The 21,576-nt window shown below is 34.4% G+C and overlaps 3 protein-coding genes across 4 annotated transcripts in view; all 3 read right to left on the reverse strand.

Moving 5' to 3' along the window:
* Positions 1-21,576, reverse strand: part of LOC131008955 (uncharacterized) — a 984,029-nt gene that overhangs the window by 14,959 nt on the left and 947,494 nt on the right. The window lies entirely within an intron of this gene.
* LOC131009022 (agamous-like MADS-box protein MADS3) lies at positions 376-9,709 on the reverse strand. The gene is made up of 8 exons (XM_057936211.1): positions 9,343-9,709; positions 8,128-8,203; positions 2,934-2,995; positions 1,888-1,987; positions 1,253-1,294; positions 1,018-1,080; positions 758-915; positions 376-669 (listed from the first exon to the last, which is right to left on the reverse strand). Exons 1-8 carry the CDS (start codon positions 9,522-9,524, stop codon positions 582-584), a joined length of 771 nt encoding a protein of 256 aa, XP_057792194.1. The 5' UTR covers positions 9,525-9,709; the 3' UTR covers positions 376-581.
* Positions 15,552-20,034, reverse strand: LOC131008922 (UTP:RNA uridylyltransferase 1). Its single transcript, XM_057936042.1, has 6 exons — positions 18,836-20,034; positions 17,390-17,758; positions 16,951-17,174; positions 16,803-16,866; positions 16,259-16,455; positions 15,552-15,993 (listed from the first exon to the last, which is right to left on the reverse strand). The coding sequence occupies exons 1-6, from the start codon at positions 19,892-19,894 to the stop codon at positions 15,783-15,785; spliced, it is 2,124 nt and encodes a 707-aa protein (XP_057792025.1). The 5' UTR covers positions 19,895-20,034; the 3' UTR covers positions 15,552-15,782.

The following is a 21,576-nucleotide window of genomic DNA, read 5'->3' on the forward strand; positions in this document are numbered from 1 at the left end:
CAAACTTTAAACTGTGGCGTGATAATTACTAAACTTTTGATTTTATCTAATTTTGCTACTAATCTAAATTCCGGCCAAATTTCGTCCAAAGTTCGTGCCAATATTCGACTAATTTGATTTGTACATGTTATTTGCAATAAAATATTTAAAGAAAGCGAATGAGTCGAACTACGTGGCACGCAAGAATAAATACGACACGTCAAATATTGGCATAGAATTTGAATAAAATTTGGCCTGAATTCAGATTAATAGCAAAATAAGATAAAATCAAAAGTTTAATATTTTATGGGCAATTAACCCAATTAAATATATATGCTTCTTACTTTTGAAGCAGACCACATTAACGTAAAGAGAAGGTAAATTGAAACAAGTACAAACCCAAACTAAAATCACATTATATATATCTTTCACTGAGCTTCATATCCATACTATATAGTATATATATATATATATATATAACCCTTAATTGTATCTCATTAGCACAAGCACTAATAATATGTAACAACGCCACCAAACTCTTATATATAAGTAGTATATAAATATAAATTAAATCGAAAATGCAGATAGGAGTAGTGAGAAGGTCAAAGAGTCCATCCTTGGATGAAATTATTGTCGACAGCCATGCTTCTCGGAATAGATGACCCTTCTCCAACATTGTAATGATTATACCTGCAATTTTATATATCAACTTATATATATATATACATACATATATAGCTAGAGAGAGAGAGAGAGAGAGTGAAGTATATATATATACCCTATCTCTAGGACAGGTTCTGGTTCAACATCCATTGGATTTGGAGGTGTTATTACGTGGAGAGGAAAGCCACTGCTTCCAGCTGACGTGGCGCCGCCGCCGCCGCCGTCGTTCCATGGGCACGAAAGGGCTCCTGTATGTTGGCCTTCTGCCTCTAGCTGCATTAATATTACCAAATATTAAATTAATCTCATTTTTAGTTATGATTAATTACATATTGAGACTAGCTAGTTTAGTTTGGAATGGTTAAGTGTACGGACCGACGACATTTCGAGTGAGACTCTAATCTTGAGCTGCTTGTTCATGTCTCCTAGCTGCCGCTCCTGCAACCCATTAACAACTTCATTTATAATCAATTAATATTAATTTCATCATCCATCAATTTTGTCCACTTCTTCAAAAAAATTTAATTTAAACGGCCACTCATTTTAAAATAAATAAAAATTCCAAAAGTATGGATAATGTATCGATCTCCAAGAAAAATTGATATTTTACCTTTCTGCTGAGCTCTTCCATTTGTTCCATCAACATATGTGTCTGAATTAATAATTAACACGAGGAAGAAAAAAAAAAGTTATTGTAGCAAATATTATACTTCCACCGTCCCATAAAAATATATATAGTATAGACGACGACACGAAGTGTAGTGTGAATGGAGAAAGGGTCTGATCATGTGATGTTTAGTGGAAAAATTATTACTATAAATGAGATTCATGATTTTATGAGACAAACGAAAAAGAAAAATTATAGAACATGTTTTTATGGAACAGAGATTTAGATAAATTTATGCATCTTGCATGTCATACAAATGTCTATGATAAATTGAAATAATCGGTGGAAGCTTTAATCTAGAATAAACACTTCATGTATTTATACTATTTCTACAAAATATATAAGATATACGAAAATTTCAATTCTATCTCAACTAACATAAATCTAACAATCAATTAAGAACCATTATATATAATAAAGATTGTTGTTTAACTAAGAAGCGCAGTTTAATTTATAAGACGTTTTCCTCTAACTATTAGATTGAGGGTTGGAGTCATTGGGAAATAGGAAGAAATTAGTATTAATCATCCTTTATGAAAAAAATGAAATAATAATAAATAAAGATTGTTGCTTAGTACCTTCCTTTGCCTGGCTTGGGCAAGAGCTCCTTCAAGTTGTTTTTCAAGATTTTGCAACTCCTTAGAGCTCAATGGTCCCAGATTTTCACCGAGTAGATGCCTTTAATATAATTAAAAATATAGTACTAATTAAGATCTCGATCGACCATTTATATGTAGAGGAACATTAATATGTTATTCGTCAATTGACCATCTTGTACGAGCACCACTAGCATTTAGTCCATATTTTAATTAGCATTTATTTAAATTTACTTTAAGAATTTTTCATTTGAATACCTCATAGATTATTATCAGCACAATCAAATTTATAAATTATAGTAAAAAAGAGAGTTGGAATTATTCATTTTCATCTATTTGAAGTAAAATGAAACAAAAAGGAACAAATTAATCTAGCATTGATGTTTATGTAATTTATAAAATTTGATAATCTAAGGGCCTGTTTGATATGGGTTTATAGGTAGGATAAATTAAATTAATACCGATTAGTGTGATGTTTGATATCATGTGCAGTTAATATGGTCAACTCCACTTAATCTCACTTCTCCATGCTATTTTGTGGGAATAACCCATACTAATAATCCACCCCTCCCCCTTGGATAACTTTAATACTGCGAAGTTGGATAAAAATTCTGTTACCCTTCCTCACGCATATCGATGCAAATGCCCAAGTAATGGTGGACACACATGGTATTTTTAAAATTATATGAGGATAGTTTTGGTATTAGATAATATAATCCAACATAATCCTATGGATATCAAACACAATATATGATTAAGTAGCCATGATATCAAACACCCATAAAATAATATAAATCCACACTAATCCACACTAACTTTTCAAGATAATTTTAATCCTAATCAATCCTAAACTGCAAATCAAACGGACCCTAAAGAAGAATTTATGAAGTTTAGAGAATAATATTAAAAAACATCTATGCTAAATGCTAATGGTGCTCACAAATAAAGTGGCATATTGCTTCTCTTTATATATATACATTATACATACAAACATATATGCATCGTATTCAAATTGTGGGAATATTGACCTTTGAGTTCTTTGAAGAGATTCATACTTGGCTTTTAATTTTGAGAACTCCTGGTACCAGCTCTATTTTGATGCCACCAAAAAAAAACATATATTTATCAATCAGTGAAATATATATGTGTGTAGATATATATGAACAAAAATATAGCTATACGTGATTGTTAGAAAATGGAGGTGATTATATAATGGTTTGAGTGTGGTGAGTGATTGTAGTGAAATGGTGTAGAGAATATTGTGAGTGTAGTGTGTGTAGAAGATAGAGATAATGATTTTAGAGTGGAGCTCTTGTCTCCAAAGAACTTAGATAATATTAGATAGAGTGATGTTTTAGAGATGTTTGAGATTATGTGAGGTTGTTGAGATTGGTTTTGAGATTGGTTACAAATGGCTCACAAGAGCTCTATTTATAGGTGTGGGAAGATCTTTCTAGATCCCACTACACTAACTTGTATCTAGAATTCTCTACTAACATCCACTTAAGGAATTCTCTAGATACTATATAGAAAATATCTAATCTCTTGAATACTCATTCTTGTCCTAGTGTTATTTAGAATACTCTAGATTAATCTAGCTAGTAGTGAATTCTCTAGAATATTCATAGCTTATTCTCACCTAGAATATTCTAGATAAATGCATCACACTTCAATACTCCTCCTTGATGCATTTATCGGTTACTCCAAGCATTCTTCGTAGAAACTGGAATCTGTCCCTTGGTAGTGCTTTTGTGAAGATGTCCGCCAACTGCTCTTCTGTTGGACAATACTTCATCTCGATAAGTTTCTTTGCTTCAACATCTCTCAAGAAGTGATACTTGATGTCGATGTGCTTGGTGCGATTGTGCTGAACTGGATTCTTAGCCATTGCTATAGCTGACTTGTTATCGCAGTAGATCTCTGTCGATGAGTCTTGCGGTTCGCCCATATCCGCTAGTATTCTTCTAAGCCATATAGCTTGACATGCTGCTTCGGCTGCTGCAACATACTCAGCTTCTGCTGTTGATAGTGCAACTGAGTCTTGCTTCTTTGATCCCCAAGAAAAAATTCCTGAGCCAAGCTTGAAAGCATAGCCTGATGTGCTTTTCATGTCATCTTGAGATCCAGCCCAATCACTATCGCTATATCCACTGATCTGTGAGTCAGACTTTGGTTTGTACCAAATACCATAGTTGAGCGTACCTTGCAGGTATCTGAGAAGTCTCTTTGCTGCTCCATAGTGGGTCTCCTTCGGACTTTCCATGAATCTGGATAGAAGGCTTGTTGCATACTTGATGTCAGGCCTTGTTGCCGTCAAATATAGTAGACTCCCAATCAAACTTCGATACTTTGTAGAATCCGTCGGTTTTGACCCATCTTCTTTCTTCAACTTCTCATTTGGAATGAGAGGTGTAACCACTGGCTTGCAGTCTTGCATCTTGAACTTCTTGAGCATATCTTCAATATACTTCTTTTGTGATAGGAAGATGCCTTCTTCCTCTTGACTTATCTCCATTCCGAGAAAATAGTGCATTAATCCTAAGTCCGTCATCTCAAAGGTGCTCATCATGTCTCTCTTGAAATCCTCGATCAATTTTGTGTTATTTCCTGTGACAATTAAGTCATCAACATAAAGAGAGACAATCAGGATGTCCGTACCTTGAGTTTTGATGTATAGAGTTGCTTCGTTCTTGCTCCTCCTAAATCCTTGACCGGTGAAATATCCGTCTATTTTGCTGTACCAGGCTCGTGGCGCTTGTTTGAGCCCATAGAGTGCTTTCTTGAGACGAAGAACTTTGCCTTCTTGCTTTGTGAATCCTTCTGGCTGCTCCACATATATCTTGTCTGTTAGATCTCCATTGAGAAATGCCGACTTAACATCAAGTTGATAGATTTTCCATCTCTTTTGAGCCGCTAGAGCTATGAGTGCTCGAATTGTGTCCATCCGGGCTACTGGAGCAAACGTTTCTGTGTAGTCGACTCCTGGTACTTGAGCATATCCTTTTGCGACAAGTCTTGCCTTATGCTTCTGGATCGAACCATCAGGATTCAGCTTTGTCTTGAACACCCATTTGACTCCAATGACTTCCTTGTCACTTGGAAGATCCACCAACTCCCAAGTATCATTCTTTTCTATCATTTTTATCTCCTCCTCCATTGCTTTAATCCAAACTTTCTCTTTGGATGCTTCTGCATAGTTACTTGGCTCCAAAGAACAAAAGTTGCATGTCTCATATATATCAGTGGATTCATATAAATCTGCTAGAGTTCTTACCCGAAAAGGTGGAAAGTCTGGTGAGGAGTCTGAGTCGGATCCACTTGAGGTATTGGCTTCTGAAGAGGACCTTGGTGGGCTTTGTTGATCTTGTTCTCCATGTTCTGTGACTTCTTTTAGGAGTGTAGTTGTTGTCCGCCTTTCAACACTTTCTGTCTCCCAATTCCAGGAGGCTTGTTCGTCAAATTCCACGTCTCGACTTGTCACCAGCTTCTTGGTCTCAAGATTGTAGATTCTATAACCCTTGGATTTAGAGCTGTAGCCGAGGAAGATTCCCTTCTCCGTCTTGTCCTCCAGTTTGTGTCTTTTTACTGAGGGAATGTGGATGTAGCAGATACTTCCAAAGACCCTCAAATGTTTGGCTGAAGGCTTTTGCCCTGACCAAGCTTCGATCGGCGTCTTGTTTAGCACGGCCTTTGTTGGACATCGGTTGAGTAGGTAGACTGATGTATACACTGCCTCTGCCCAAAATTTCTTTGGCAATCCTTTCTCCGCCAGCATGGATCTCGCCATCTCCATGACTGTTCGATTCTTTCTTTCCGACACGCCGTTTTGTTGTGGAGTGTAGGCCACCGTTAGTTGATGCTCCACACCTTCATCTTCACAGAACTTGTCGAACTCTTTTGAGTTGTATTCGGTACCTCGATCGCTTCTCAGTTTCTTTATTTTGCGACCACTTTGTTTCTCCACAAAGTTCTTAAATCTCTTGAAGATTCTAAAGACTTCTGATTTTTCTTGGAGAAAATATACCCAAGTCATTCTAGAGTAGTCATCAATAAAGAGTATGAAGTACCTGTTTTGGTTTACTGAAGGTGTGCGCATTGGACCGCAAACGTCGGTGTGGACAAGCTCTAGTATCTCCTTGGCTCGCCATGTTTTCTCCGTTGGAAATGGTTGTCTGTGTTGCTTTCCGATCATGCATCCTTCGCATACACCTTCTCTTTCATTTAGAAGAGGCATATCTCTCATCATATTTTTCTGATGAAGTAGCCTCAAGGCATTTAGGTTGAAATGCCCAAATCTCCGGTGCCATAGACTCGTATCGTCGAGTTGAGCCACCATTGCCTTTTGTGGATATTGCCATTGAATGGGAAAGTTTCTATTTTTTCCCATTTTTACTACTGCAATATCTTGGTTATTTTTCTTGTCGTAAATTCGACAAGAATCTTTCTCAAAGTGGAGGGCATATCCACTTTCCATCATTTGGCCAACACTTAATAGACTTTGTGCAAGACGAGGTACTAAGAGAACATTTCTAATAAATCGCGTACCTTTATTAGTTTCTATGGCAATTGTACCTTTCCCTTTCGTCTCCACCAGTTCTCCATTGCCCATCTTCACCTTCGTCTTGACTGAAGTATCTAACTCACGGAAGATGGTCTCGTTGGATGTCATGTGGTTGCTGCATCCGCTATCGATGTACCATTCTTCTTCTCCTGCTTCCGTTGCCGAGTGACATGCATAGAACATGTTCTCCTTCTCATTTTGATTTTCTGAATAGTTGGCTTGATGATTTCTTCTATCTCTGCAATCTTTTTCCACGTGCCCAAACCTTTTGCAGTTTTTGCACTGTGGCTTTCCTCGATGATAGCAATCCTTCTCCAAGTGATTTGTCTTCTTGCAAATTCCGCATGGTGGAAAATTTGCCTTGCTCTCCTTGTTGCTGGAGCTTCCTTCCTTGTGATTGCTTTTAAAATTTCCGCCGCTCCTTGACTTATTGCCTCTAACGTTGAGTTTGGACTGAAAGGCACTCTCAAGTGAACTTTCATGTCGCCTACTCAATCGTTGCTCGTGTGCTTCCAAGGAACCCATCAGCTCCGCGACAGACATTTTTGATAAATCTTTTGATTCTTCAATCGCCGCCACTACTGGATCATACTTCTCAGTAAGGCTGATTAAGACCTTCTGTATGATCCTTTCATCGGAGATGTTATCTCCGTATGACCGCATTTGATTGATTATTTCCATTATTCTTGAGAAATAATCTTTTGCGGCTTCTGAATCTTTCATTTTAAGATTCTCTAGTTCTCGCCTTAAACTTTGTAGTTTAATGGTTCGAACTTTAACATTTCCTTGGAACTCCTGCTTAAGGATATCCCAAGCTTCTTTTGCAGTAGTGGCTCGAATAATTCTTGCCATGATAGAATCACTAACAGATTGTTGGAGAAGATAAAGAGCTTTAGCATTTTGTTGCTTTAATTTCTTACGTACCTCGGATGAGGATGTCTTGTCGATATCTTCTCCCGGCATGGTGATTCCTTCTTCAATGACATCCCAAAGATCATGGGATTCAAGGCAAGTCTTCATACGAACACTCCAATAGTCATAGTTTTCTCCATTGAATATTGGAGTCGTGATGGAGAGACTTGACGACGCCATAACGCCCGCTTATGATCGAACAAGCTCTGATGCCACTTGTTAGAAAATGGAGGTGATTATATAATGGTTTGAGTGTGGTGAGTGATTGTAGTGAAATGGTGTAGAGAATATTGTGAGTGTAGTGTGTGTAGAAGATAGAGATAATGATTTTAGAGTGGAGCTCTTGTCTCCAAAGAACTTAGATAATATTAGATAGAGTGATGTTTTAGAGATGTTTGAGATTATGTGAGGTTGTTGAGATTGGTTTTGAGATTGGTTACAAATGGCTCACAAGAGCTCTATTTATAGGTGTGGGAAGATCTTTCTAGATCCCACTACACTAACTTGTATCTAGAATTCTCTACTAACATCCACTTAAGGAATTCTCTAGATACTATATAGAAAATATCTAATCTCTTGAATACTCATTCTTGTCCTAGTGTTATTTAGAATACTCTAGATTAATCTAGCTAGTAGTGAATTCTCTAGAATATTCATAGCTTATTCTCACCTAGAATATTCTAGATAAATGCATCACACTTCAATAATTATATATTGTCAGACACAATGTGAAAGATGAAAACTAAAACCTGTGTTTCTCTTTCCCCACTATTTTCTTGATGATTTAAAGCGCAACGATGATAACGTTCGAGGGTCTCGGTTGTGCTGCAAAAATTAATGTTTTTAAAAAAAATCTGTAAAATAATTGAATACATAATTCCAGTATTATAGAATGGGATCGAGACCAAACTATGTCAGACGACATCATTAATTTATCATCTTAAATAAAAGGCGTCACGCATATATATAAGACCATATAGATATATATTTTCTAGCACGAAATCAGATGAATGAGAAATAGCCGTGTGAAGTCATGAGAAATGGGAAATAATTTTATTTCCTCACATGACAAATAAAAATCCGTGACCCTTAATTTCTCACTGTAAAAGTAAAACTCAGCTACCTACAAAATATTTAGGAAAATTTATATATTCAAACCAAATTCTTGACTGAAAGTGTGAGTGTTTGATTACTCAAGAATATGCTACTGCCAAATAGGCCTACAAAATTTGAGAGGTTGCCACTTCTGTAGATTGCTTTTCACATGACAAGAATCAAGAGAGAGAGAGGTAGCAATGAGGGTAAAAACCAGTAAAATAATAAGAGACCAGAAGATCTAAGATGGTGGTGATAATTAAAAAAGACAAAAGTTGAAGCTTTTAATCCTCACGGTCTGTGCCTGGGCAGTGCATCAAATTTTTTTGGTACCCCACTCAAAATTGTGAAGCAGAGAGAATATGTGCATGTACACACATCCAATATGCATATATTTATAGAGAGAGAGAGAGTGTGAGAGAGGAGAGAAAACCCTAGATCTTGCACAGAGGTCCAAGAAGGGTCAACAAAACCTAGTCAGTAATTCTTTCTTCTTTGATGGTTTCAGAGACCCACTGAAAAATCATGAAACGTGTCGACCCCTCATCCAGAATCATCAATTTTTAATCCAAAAACAAGTTAAAGCATCATTCTTGAAGCAATAAAAATTTGAGAGAAAAAATATATAAATTGCAGTTTAGCTAGCTAGTAGCTCTGCACCAAGCCATTTTTGCAAAGCTACAGACCGAAAAATAAACAAATTATAACTCAAACACCAGAAATATTATTTGGTGCTCAAGAAAAGAAGAAAAAAAAAACAGCATTATACATATAGCATTGCTAATTGCTATACCTAGTTCATATATATAGAGGGTTTGATTTCTGAAAAAAAAAATAGTGTGATGATGTATATATATGTGTATAGATACCTAGTAGAAGCAAACTCATAGAGCTTGCCCCTGCTGGAGAAGATGATGAGAGCAACCTCAGCATCACAAAGCACAGAAAGTTCATAAGCTTTCTTGAGCAGCCCATTTCTTCTCTTTGAAAATGTCACCTGCCTGTTTATCTTGTTCTCTATTCTCTTCAATTCCACTCTCCCTCTCCCCATTCTCTCTCCTCTCTCTCTCTCTCTCTCTTCAACACACTAACAAGGTGTATATATCTATGTCCAGAGAGAGAGAAAGAGACGTGGGGCGAATGAATAATTAAGTTGCAATTGGGGGGTGGTGAATGGTGATACTCCAATTCCTTCCCTTTATGAAAATGGTAATCTCATAATTCTTCATCTTCTTAATTAATTTCCTCCTCACCCTTTGTCTTAATATCTGCTCATATATAATCTGCCATGCTTAATTTCTTAATTACCATTTCTTGATCAGAGACACTGCTTTATTCGGCAATGTCTATGTGCCCTAATGGGAAAGTATGAGAAAGTAATATAGAGTCATAGATAATAAAATTACAAGATTCAGTTTTTTTTTTTTTTTGTCTTTTGAAGGAAGATTCAGTTTAATCTCTATCGACATTTTTTTGTTAAATGGATGGAGTATAATATTATAACGTATTCTTTCTTTCACTACAAGAAAATTGTCTACTATCACAAAATTTATATTTTTAAATGTAACAAAGTTTAGTTACTATATATTTTACACATAAAAATGTAAGTAAATTTTGTTACATTTAAAAATATAACAATTTTTTTACATCTATCCATGTAGCAAATTTTGTAACATTTGAAACTACACAAAATATTTTTATTACACATAAGTGACTCTCTCTCTCTCTCTCTCTACGTGTGTGTGTGTGTGTGTGAGGGTGTGTCACACAACACACATAAATAAATATAATTATATTACCATATATATTATTAATAGAATTATACTTTTTTAAATTAAGAACTATTTATAATATATATTGTTAATTTGTTATAAAAAAATAACTACACTTTTATATGTCATAAAAATAATTACACCTTCAAATTATGTCATTAAATTTAACGACATGTTTTTATTTTTGTGACACGCATAATAGCTACTCAACTCAACATATCATAATTTTATTAATTTAAGGGCATTTTATAAGTGTTGCTATTTATCAAAAATCATGTCACTATTGAAACATTTTATTGTAGTATTTCTTTTTTCTCTCCGAGAAAGATTTATAAGATATTTGACGATAAAATTCAACTCAATTAATAAAATATTTTTTCTTTAATTAATTATGATGATTCAAATCATTTTCAAGTCTCCCAAACAAAAGATTAAAGTAAAGATATTTGACTCGTAATTCTAAAAAAAAGAAAAGATATTTGACTCCTAGAGAATGCACAAAGGAAAAAGGAAATAATTGTGGATGTCACGCGCTTGTGACCACTCTTGGACATAAATAGAGACTATCGGTACATGGTTGAAAATTATGATTAAGCAATTGTTCTTTGATAAAAAGAAGCCAAATAATTTAAAGTATGGTGGGGCTGAAAGATAGTTTAGTCGGTGTGTCGATATCAAAATTTGGAAGTTATGAATTCGAATTTTTTAAACTTTTCTACGTCCAAATATATAAATAGGTTGAAATGAAACACCTTATTTAAAATGAGATATTAGACTTTCAGGTTGAAATATATTATATGCAGTTATATATACACTTATCTATAGAATTACTAATAGTTATGTCGTTAATTATTATAAATTATTGCCGACCACCACCGTTAATCTTTTTATCCTTCATAATTAACCAAAAATAATCATTGACAATCTGGTCTAATTGGGGATGATATATAATGGAAATAGCATTGAAACCAAATTGTAGGTGATAAGTAGCATTCACATTTTTAAAATAACTGTACAATGATTTCTTAACAATAATATAACTAATCACAATAACATCCAACTTATCATGAAAAAAATGAAAATGCACTTTGTTGCAAAATTGTAATTGAGGGGACATATATATACTTGAATTATTGATACATAATTTTTTGGACATAGCTTACTATCTTTTGATGGTGTCTAGCTCAATCATTCCCCTGTCCACACAGTTTCCACAATTCAAATAATTATGTTAAATCACGAATCTTTGATATATGACTTGTGATCCCTATGAAATTGAGCTAGAATGATTTCCCCATCAGGGAGATTCACTTACATATTTTTTTATTAGTATTTTATATTTTGTGATATATGAATGTCATGTGTAGCAGTTATTACTCCATTCGTCCCGCGAATTTTGAGGCAATTCTTTTCGACACGGAAATTAAGAAAATAGTATTTAGTGTGTTAAGTGTGGTAAGTGAAAAAGTGAAAATGTGAATAAAGGAAAAAAAAATGCTATATAAAGAAATGACTCAAGATTCGTGGGACGACAGAAAAAGGAAAGTGATTTAAGATTCGTGGGATGGATGGAGTATATATTTTTAATTAAGCATCTAGCTGAATGAGATATATTAGATCAATCTCACCAATTAAATGGTAAAACTCAGAATAGCAAATTTTACGAAAGAAAAATATTCAACTCTCGGAATAGTATACATCAGCCGCAGTCAAGTACACAAAGATATTTCACAAACACAGTTCATAAAACAAAGAAATAAAAAATAAAAACTTTAAATAATACTAGAATCAAATCAAACATCGCATATTGAAATGCTATTTAATTTGGAGTGACCACTGTGAATTCATTCAAGTTCTTTTCTTATACTATAAAATAAAATTCTAGCTTTTTCTTAAGTAAAATAAAATTTTAAAATAAAGTCCAATTACAGTTAACTTGAACTTACTGTTTAAAAGTCCAATTTAAGCTACATTTGAACTCGTATATTTATAAAATGAATTTGCATGTATATATCAACGCCGTAATTTGCAGGTCATGATGAAACAAATCATTAAAAGAAATAACTACTATTGACTATTGCCGGCTTCCAACTGATTTATGGATTATTACTATTGTAATTAAATCTTCAAACTTTACTGTACAATCAAATGCAACCACCGGTAAAATGTAGGATTCAACACAATGAATAGTGTGATTGGTAAGAAGTCTTTATTTTCCATTTAATAAAAGCCCCAATAAAATGATGATGAAGCGCACTCTGTTGATAAGACGCTTCTCCTCCAACCAATAGATCGACTCTTCGAGTCACCCAGAAAATTAGAGTATGAGTGTATTTTTTCTTTCTTTGAGTGTAACAAATTTTTATTAAAAAAAAAAAAAGAAAGCCCCAATAAAATACCCTAATTTGATAATTACTAAAAATATATCCATCAGAAGAAGCTAAATAGATGAAAAATTCAAATACAGTCATAAATGACCCAACAAAAATAATGGGTGTGACATTTAAGAGCATCACATTATTCTTACGCAGATAGGAGGCGAGGTAGTTGGCACGACAGTTGGTCCCTTCATCTCTCATGTAAAACTTTGCAAGTTTTAGAAATTTTGTTCATATTTAGAAAAATTAAATACTATATCTCATCATTCATTTTCTGTAAGAAAATTCCCAATCTTCCTCTCGATCCATATTTGAATTTCTTTCTATTTTTATGCCTCCAAATATGAATTACCCAAGTCCATATTAACATATAGGAGAACGTGTACGTGCTTTTCTTTTCTCTCTCTCTTTATTTTTTTTTGAAAATAATGATACTACTATTTAGCATAGGATTTGGAGAGATATTTAGTGAGATAGGCTAAGGCTATGGTGGTAGTTAAAGCATTGCATAAATGGAAATAATAAATGGTCCAAGCTTGAAATGTTAATTGGCCTTTTTGCAATTTTAAGTAACCCTTCTTTATTAGACTGCTTTTACGTTTTCAACAAACAAGAGAAGCCCTAAATATTTTGTACTGCCATAAACGATTAGGGGAGGGGACCAAAATCATCATCAACATCGAGTTGAATTCGGAACATGTGTTCACTTTAGCTTTTTTTCACTACCACACACACTTCATCTTTCATCTTATCTCCAATCTACAATTTTATTATCGAGGGAGCTTACTTCCATTACAAACACATCTACTAAGGTTGCGTTTACATTGATGGATAAATTTATCCATAGAAAATGATGGATAACACAAATTTATGCCTTTAAATGTCTCATTTCCTTTTCCAACATTTGACACAAAAAGAGATGCTCACCATTTTTCCTTCCTTATTTTCACTTTAAAGATGAATAATATTATCACACCAAAATGGAGGGATATATAATATTATCCATCCTTGAAGTGAAAATACAGAAGGAAAAATGATGAGCATCTCTTTTTGTGTCAAATGTTGGAAAAAGAAGGAGACATTTAAAGTCATAAATTTGTGTTATCCATCATTTTCCATGGATAAATTTATCCATTAAAGTAAACGCAGCCTAAGGAGGTAGAAGAAAAAAAATTATGTGTGGGATATAAAGAGTCTACAAATTAAGTTGTAGTGTGTTTTTTATGTACAACATAAATATCATATCATGAAATTAAGTGACTAGCTATATATTTGCAAAGAATTAATGAAGCCAATACAAACTACAATATGAGGGTGTTTGCCTAAGATTAATTATTTTCAAGAGCTTATAAGATGTAGTTTTTAATGGCTTATAAGTTGTCAAAGTGTTTGGATAATTGAACTTATAAGCTAGAGAGAATTTTAGTTAGAGAGAAAATCAAATAGAGATGAAACTATAATGATATATTATAAAAAAAAAAAAAACTATAGTTGAATTATTTTTGTAAAATGAGTGTTGCTTATAAGATAAATGATAAAATAAGTAAGGGTGGAGTTTATGGGATGGGATCCAGTGTCTCACGTATCTTATGTGTGCCATTGTGTCTCATGCTTATATTATTTTAAAAATATTTTCTATAAAAATAAAATTTATTATAATACTATGAATTATGTTGAAATTTTATTTGAAAAAATTAATTTTTTTAAAAAAGTATATACCATGACTTTGAATTTATCAACCTATTATTAGCTAATAAAAGTGAAATTAAATGATAAAAAACAATTATATAGCCTAGATTGATGGAATAAACTCTAGTTAATAATCACAAAATTAAACTAAAGCATATAAAGTTGAAATTGAAGAAAATATACAGAAGAAATTAAACAAAACTGAAAATGGTACACAAAGTGTGACATAAAGTGTGGTACACTGAATCTCATTCCGAAGTTTATAAGCTCTTAGAGTTTATTTCTAGAGTGTATAAGCTCTCTAGTAGCTTTTTTACCGAACACTTAGAAGAAATTTATAAGCTCCTAAAAAGGTTATAAGATGTTTTAAAGAACTTATAAGCTCAGCCAAACACTCAAACCAATTACCAAACTAGCATAAACCAGATAAGTATTCTAACAAATAGAAATACAACTCTCACACCGGTGAAACTTGAACCAATGATCTCTTGGCACTTGGACTAGGCCTTATCGACTGTAATGATTAGTTATAACATTAGGTTTGAATAAAATTATGAAATATGGCATTTAGTTTTATTTTCTTTTAAAAAAAGACTATCATGTGATTCACCATTTTCCTCCAAGATGATCCGATCTAATAGTAAAGGGAAATCATCTTATCAATTGAATTACACCTTATTTTTTGAAAAATAGAACACACATTTGGAGACAAATCATATTCAAAATGGGACACTTATTCAAAGATAAAGTTAGTATACTAATTGAATATCTGTTGGTATTGTAATAACGCATGAATTTAATTGTTGAAGTCATAAGACAAAGATTTAATGTCTTGTATAAAGAGCACATGCATGTAAAATTCAAGGCACGTGTTTTGGTCTATTGCGTAGTTAGGAATATTGTACAGTGTTTAAACGAATTCATAAATGAATGAAATTTACGAGCAAGTGAACAATGCAAACAGAATATGGCTGCACATTGCTACGGCATTGCCTTCAATAACCAATTTTAAATGCTATGAGAAGAAAAAGTAAATAAATAATTGGTACAAGTGACATACTACACATTATTATATTTATCAAATATAATATTTCACTTTTTTTCCCAAAGAGTACAAGCTAGTTAAAAAGGCTCGGTCACTGCAATAATAATAATAATAATAATAATAATAATAATAATAATAATAATAATAATAATAATAATAATAATAATAATAAATTTTGGACATAAAACGTGGTCTACAACAGCAAATGCCTCTAAATTGAGGGCATAACATAAGTAGCGAGAAAATACAAAGGGGTGACAAAATTGCATGATATACAAGCGGAAAGCATACATTTTAAAGATCCATTGACAAAAGGAATAAATTACCTAGATACTGCACCTCATAAGTAGGAGGATATCTAAGGATAAGGAATTTACAAGTTAATTGAAGCATAAACTAAAGCAAATTCTATAAACCATAGCACACTAATTAGGAATATAGGGCTCAAACAAAGTTACACAAGGTTTAGGGTCGTATTGCATGATTTCTGCAGCGCGTTCAAACTCCTCACGCAGTACCCTAATACTGAACTTGTCCACCACTCTGCCAAGATCATGAGATACCTCAAACGGATCCTCGATGCATATCAAGTGTCGGTCGTTCCCAACCCTCCTCGTCCAGTCCTTGCCTCTCTTGCTGCAATGCACAAACTTCTTTTCTCAGTTATTTTGCTAAATAGAGTCGTTTACATTGCTCAACCCAACCCCTCCTTAAAACCATTCTCTTCTAGTTATAACAAGCATAATGAAAGCAACACAACTAGTATAAAACTTCTCTAAGGATGGAAGTAAAAAATTATTTCAAATCCGACAAATTCAGAGAGGAATATGATGAAGCCATCAATCAAGTAGCATGGGTGAACACATAAAGGAAGATATATGTCAGAGTGAATGTTTCTAACCTCAGCATGCTTCCTGTGCGAACTGATATGACATCATTTGCATAATCGTGACAATAAGCCCAGTAATGAAAAAAGGCCCATACTAGCTGAGCAATACTTTCCCCATTCTGTGCCCCGAAATTCTGAAGCTTATCCACTTGGTCAAAATATGCACATTCTATGTCGTCTACAGTTACAAAATATGTAATCTGCATTCTCTGTAGAAGATGAACAAGCAGAAGGAAATCAATTTTCAATTTCATTTCTGCCCAAATGCAAAAGAAAATTAAGAGCAAATGCAACATCCAGAATGGACAAGTCATATGTGTAAGCTGAGGCATGTAACCAAATATGGGTCCATTCAAGAATATAATAGACAACTGATAACGAGTGTGTTAGTGTTCTGTGGGCTAATGACCTAATTATCTAGAGACTTAACAACATGCAAATGTCTGAAAATGTCACATGCATGGGCCAAGGGTTTAATTGCTAACATATAACAGAATAGATCAAAAGGTACAAGGAGCAAAAGTCACAGTGAATAGAAGCTTATTACTATAGATACCTGCAAGCATGGAAGAATGGAAGGTCTGCGCTGTTGTAGGAAATGAATGCACATCAACACATACCTGTAAAACAATGTTCGTATATTTAACAAGTCAATAGAAATACATAAACCTGGAAATGTGAGGGGATTGGTTAAGATAACTCACGCATAACTCGAGAGTGTTCCCTGATAAGTCACGTTGACTCCTCGTGATTTAGCCCAGTGTTTCACAATGAATGCCAACTGACGAAGTCTTACATCTATCCGTGCATAATCATGAAGCAGCTTAGTATTTACAACAGCCAGCACGTTGTTTATACAAATGTCACAGGAAATACCCGTGACTGGATCCATGAGCTTCACTATAGGAACTCGGGCACGTGTAAGTGCCTGGAAAAACCAATAAAAATGAAAAGAACTTAAATTTATATTCCGCAGGGACATTCATAAAGCAAGAACAAAGAGGTGGGTTATGTCAATTATTAAAATCTCCCAAACGTGGTTTTTATGCCAACATGAATACTTATTCCAAGTTAACTTGCAAAATATGAACATAACTCAAATCAGTAAAATAGACAGCATAAATCAGAGACATCATCACTAACCTGTACATTCTGCAGATTGTCTGACTCAAATATTTTTGCCAGCTTTAGCAAGACCTCAGACTTTTCAACATCCCCAAGATCCATTTGAAGGCAAACGTCAACATCACTTTTTGAAAAACCAAATGAGTTGGCACATGATCCATAAAGAAATAAATGGGCATTAGGCCACTCTTTGCGAACAAGGTTTTCCAATAGTGTTAACAATTGCTTTTGCTTCAGCTTTTCTTCATCAGATGGGATCAAAGATTCAAACAATGCCAAAAGTGGAGCATTAAGCATGTTAATGTCATTTCGACAGGTTGTCTGCCTTTTAAGAGTCCTCATCCTCTGACCCATAATCCATTTTCCTCTGTTATCGGATCGATAATCCTGATCATAAGAGAAAATTGTGATCTATCAAATTGAAACTCATATTTGTAGAATCATTTTGGACATAACACGAATCTTATAATCCTCAAACAAGAACCAGAATCCAACATTTAATCGATTGAATATCAAGCAATGTTTAACTAATTCCTACAAAGGAAGCAATACGAGTTCTGATATCTAATATACAAGAATATCAACCAAAGTTCACGGAAATGAATACTAGAATGCCATCTCGGTTTTATAAAGAGAACTAGCAGCCACACACATAGCCACCAAAAGAAAGACCATACAGAAAACAAAAGTTGAAGTATTGTAATCACTAATCATACAACCAGAGGCACTTAATTGTTGAAGTTAGGTAACTATAATGTAATAAATTGAAACCATGATTTTTAGAAGAGATGAGAATCCAATCTTCATTTATATTATTGCTAACAGCAGCCATAAAGATAAGTTTAGAGTATAACGCTCCAATAGATTTCTGCATCAAATACTTGAGCATCAGGCGAAAGAAAGCACAGTGCAACAGAAAAGGATGATGAAAATGCCCAGTAATCACATATGTTCAAACCCAAAACAGTACTTCCTTCTCACTAAGTGACTCTACATAAAAGGCAACAATTAACCCTTGAAAAGTTATGGCCCTACTACTTTTAACCAATTTACACATTCTCCTTAATTCCAGCGCCCAAGAGATGCCCAAAAGTTTTGAGACACTAATAGTGGGACAGAGGAAGTAACTTTTATCAGTTTTCAAATGCTATCAGAATTATCTGAAGAATTTAGAATATGATCTTTACATTAATATAAAATCTCTATCAAAGTTTTAAGACCTCGATGATGCAAAGTGGGAAATTGAATTACTTATTCCAGACAAGCATAAAATACTAATACCAAGAATACCAAGTTAAATTTCTTCAATGAAATTAATAGGTCGCATATAAGATGCCATTGGTGGTAATTTGTTCAATTTTAAATCAGCAACAGATAAAACGAGATTTAGAAAAGTGCAAAGCATATGACAAATTACATTTACACTCAAAATAAAAAAGTGCCACAAATACACGAAGATATTACCTTGTCTCGATGAAGCTTCTTTTTACCATTCTTCTCACCGGATTGATCTTCAATTCCTAGAGAATCCACCAGATCCTCCAAAACATCCATCTCAGAACCATCGTTGTGCAACTTCTCCTCCACACCGCCTGTGAATTCTTCACCCTCCCTAGGAAAGAGTTCCTTCATAGACTCCTCAATATCAAAATTCGAGGCAGACTGGAGGCTGCTGCCCACTGGAAAACCAAGAAAATCGAGCTGATAACTTAACCTATCACTCTTATAGGAATGACCGGCATTACCCTTGCCCTTATCCCCATTAAGATCAGGAGCCCTCCTCCCATAACCATGCTCAATCTGCCTCACATTCTTTAGATCACTCAAAAACCCGGGAGGCGGAACCGCCACCCTTCCACTATCTCCCTGCTGCACATTGTCATTACTATTACTGCTCCTTTCCAGCTTCTGAGCTCTCAATACAGTATGATTTCCTCTGGAATTCTCATTGGCCTCAATTGAATTGGGCGGAAACCTATTCTCGGGCCTTCGAAACAAGCTCGGATCCAAAGCATTGACAGCACCATTTTGAAGAACATCACGATTCAGAGAGCCAAATATCAGATTCTGCCCAGGCTGATTCGCCGCGCTTGGCTTCGAATTGTCCCCGTAAAACCCTAAATTCCTCGCATCATCACCCGGCGAGATGCGCCTCGACTGAAGATCGAATTGTGGAGGACTGTGAGCGTATCCCCTAGACGGCGAGGAGAAATTAGGGTTCGGATTAGGGTTTTGCTGGAAGTAATTCTGCTGAGCAAAAGGTGGGGGAGGGAGGAGACCCCACGGCGGGAAGGCGAAATCGCCGCCGTTGGACGGAGGGAACGCCGCGTGCGGGTGCGGAAAGGTGGGGATGGTGGGGCCGACCGCCGCGACGGCCGGGTCCTGTGAGAAAGTTTGCTGCTGCTGCTGCTGCTGAGGCTGCGGCGGAAAAATAGGATGGCCTGAATTGGATTGCTTACGTAGTAGTTGGAGGAGGAACTCCCCGCCATTCGGCAGCGGCGCGTCGCCTCCTCGACCGCTCATGGTGGAAGTTGTTGGACGCCGACACACATAAAACTGGCTCTTTTTTCACTTAATCCTTTAGATTTATAGGAGTGTGATCAAATAAGTGTAATAAAGTAACTTCTTTTCCTCCAAGGATTGTAATTAGCCTTTTGATTCCTTTCTTCGATTGGTTTTATAATATACTTATTTATTTATATATTTATTGAAAGAATAATAATTATTGAGTAGTAAAATATTACTTTATCTTTATCCAAAGGCGTGTGACTCTGAGGTTTATGATATCCTTACTAATAGTATTACTTTATCTAAATTAGAAGCGTTTGGATATATACTTCGGATTTTGTGATTTATTTCAATCCGTTTTATACCAAAATTGGGTTAATTCCATGTTATTTCTTTAATTTGCTGGCAGGATTTTTTGTTACTAATATTGAAGGAAATTTTGTTTTTTTATTGTTAGTTTTGTTTTAGGACATGTAAATTGAATAGATCTAGTACATTGCAAACAGATCAAATTTTTACTTTTTCTAATCAGCGTGCATCTCGATGGTAGCAGATACTAGTTATAATCTGTTTATAATATGTGATGCCTTTTCTTATGATTCATATATACTAGTATAAAAAATAAAAAGAAAAAAATTACTGTGGTAGCTTGACAATTCTATCTATTAGAATATACCATTGGATCAAATATATTGATTCCCAATTTTGTACAATAGCTCGTTTATACGTACCGTTTATTTATATATTATATAACATTGTATGTTTTTTTCTTCACTTGCTTCATTATGTTTTTATATACTTATTATTTTATATTGAATTATTTGCATGTAAATATATGAATTATGGAAGCTTCTCAAAATTACACACTATTTTTTTCTGAACATAAATATATGATTTTTTTTGCATGTGATTTAAATTTACCATCAAATCTTGACAATTGAAAATTTCAAGGTGGTCCAATCTGCGATAAAAGATAAAATTGAACGAAATAATTAAATATTTTCAAATTATCGTTTATTTAATAACTTAAGTTATCGTCCCTAAGGGCACACCAAGCGGTGCGACTTCCTGTGTGTGAACAGTGAGGTCCCGGGTTCAAATGCTCTCCCTCCCCAACTCCCCCAAGTCAAAAAAAAATAATAACTTAAGTTGTCTACAAAAATTTATAAAGTGATTTGAAACACACATTTTAATAAATATCAGTAATAAAAATCTCTTCCTCAAAATGAATCATCTCCTAACTTTGGAAATATGATCGGTTTTCTCGTTCTCGATCGGAAACGAGACCCTGCCGTTTTTGAAGGAGACGTCGAAATATGAGAAAGACGAAAGATGTTGCTCGCAGATATTTCGACGCATCGGAGTAGTTGAATTCGAGAATCCCCTCCTTTCTAAAAGACAAAAAAGGGATAATATTTTTATTTTTTTTAGAATTACAAGAGGTATAAATTATATAATTAAATAAGTCATTTGCACGCAAATGAAACTTTTATGCCACACAAAGATGAGAAAATAATCGTACACCAGCGGGACACTACCCACATATCTTTACACCACATAAAGATGAAAAAATAATCGCAAGTAAGTGGAAATACTACCGACACAAAGTTGAGAAAACTCCAAGCTCCTCTCATAAAAATAGAATCTTTAAGTGTCTCAATTTTATCACTTGAACTAGATCTCGTTGGCTAAAAGGG

Source organism: Salvia miltiorrhiza, chromosome 2, assembly GCF_028751815.1.
Source record: "Salvia miltiorrhiza cultivar Shanhuang (shh) chromosome 2, IMPLAD_Smil_shh, whole genome shotgun sequence".
In the NCBI taxonomy this organism is placed as follows: domain Eukaryota; kingdom Viridiplantae; phylum Streptophyta; class Magnoliopsida; order Lamiales; family Lamiaceae; genus Salvia; species Salvia miltiorrhiza.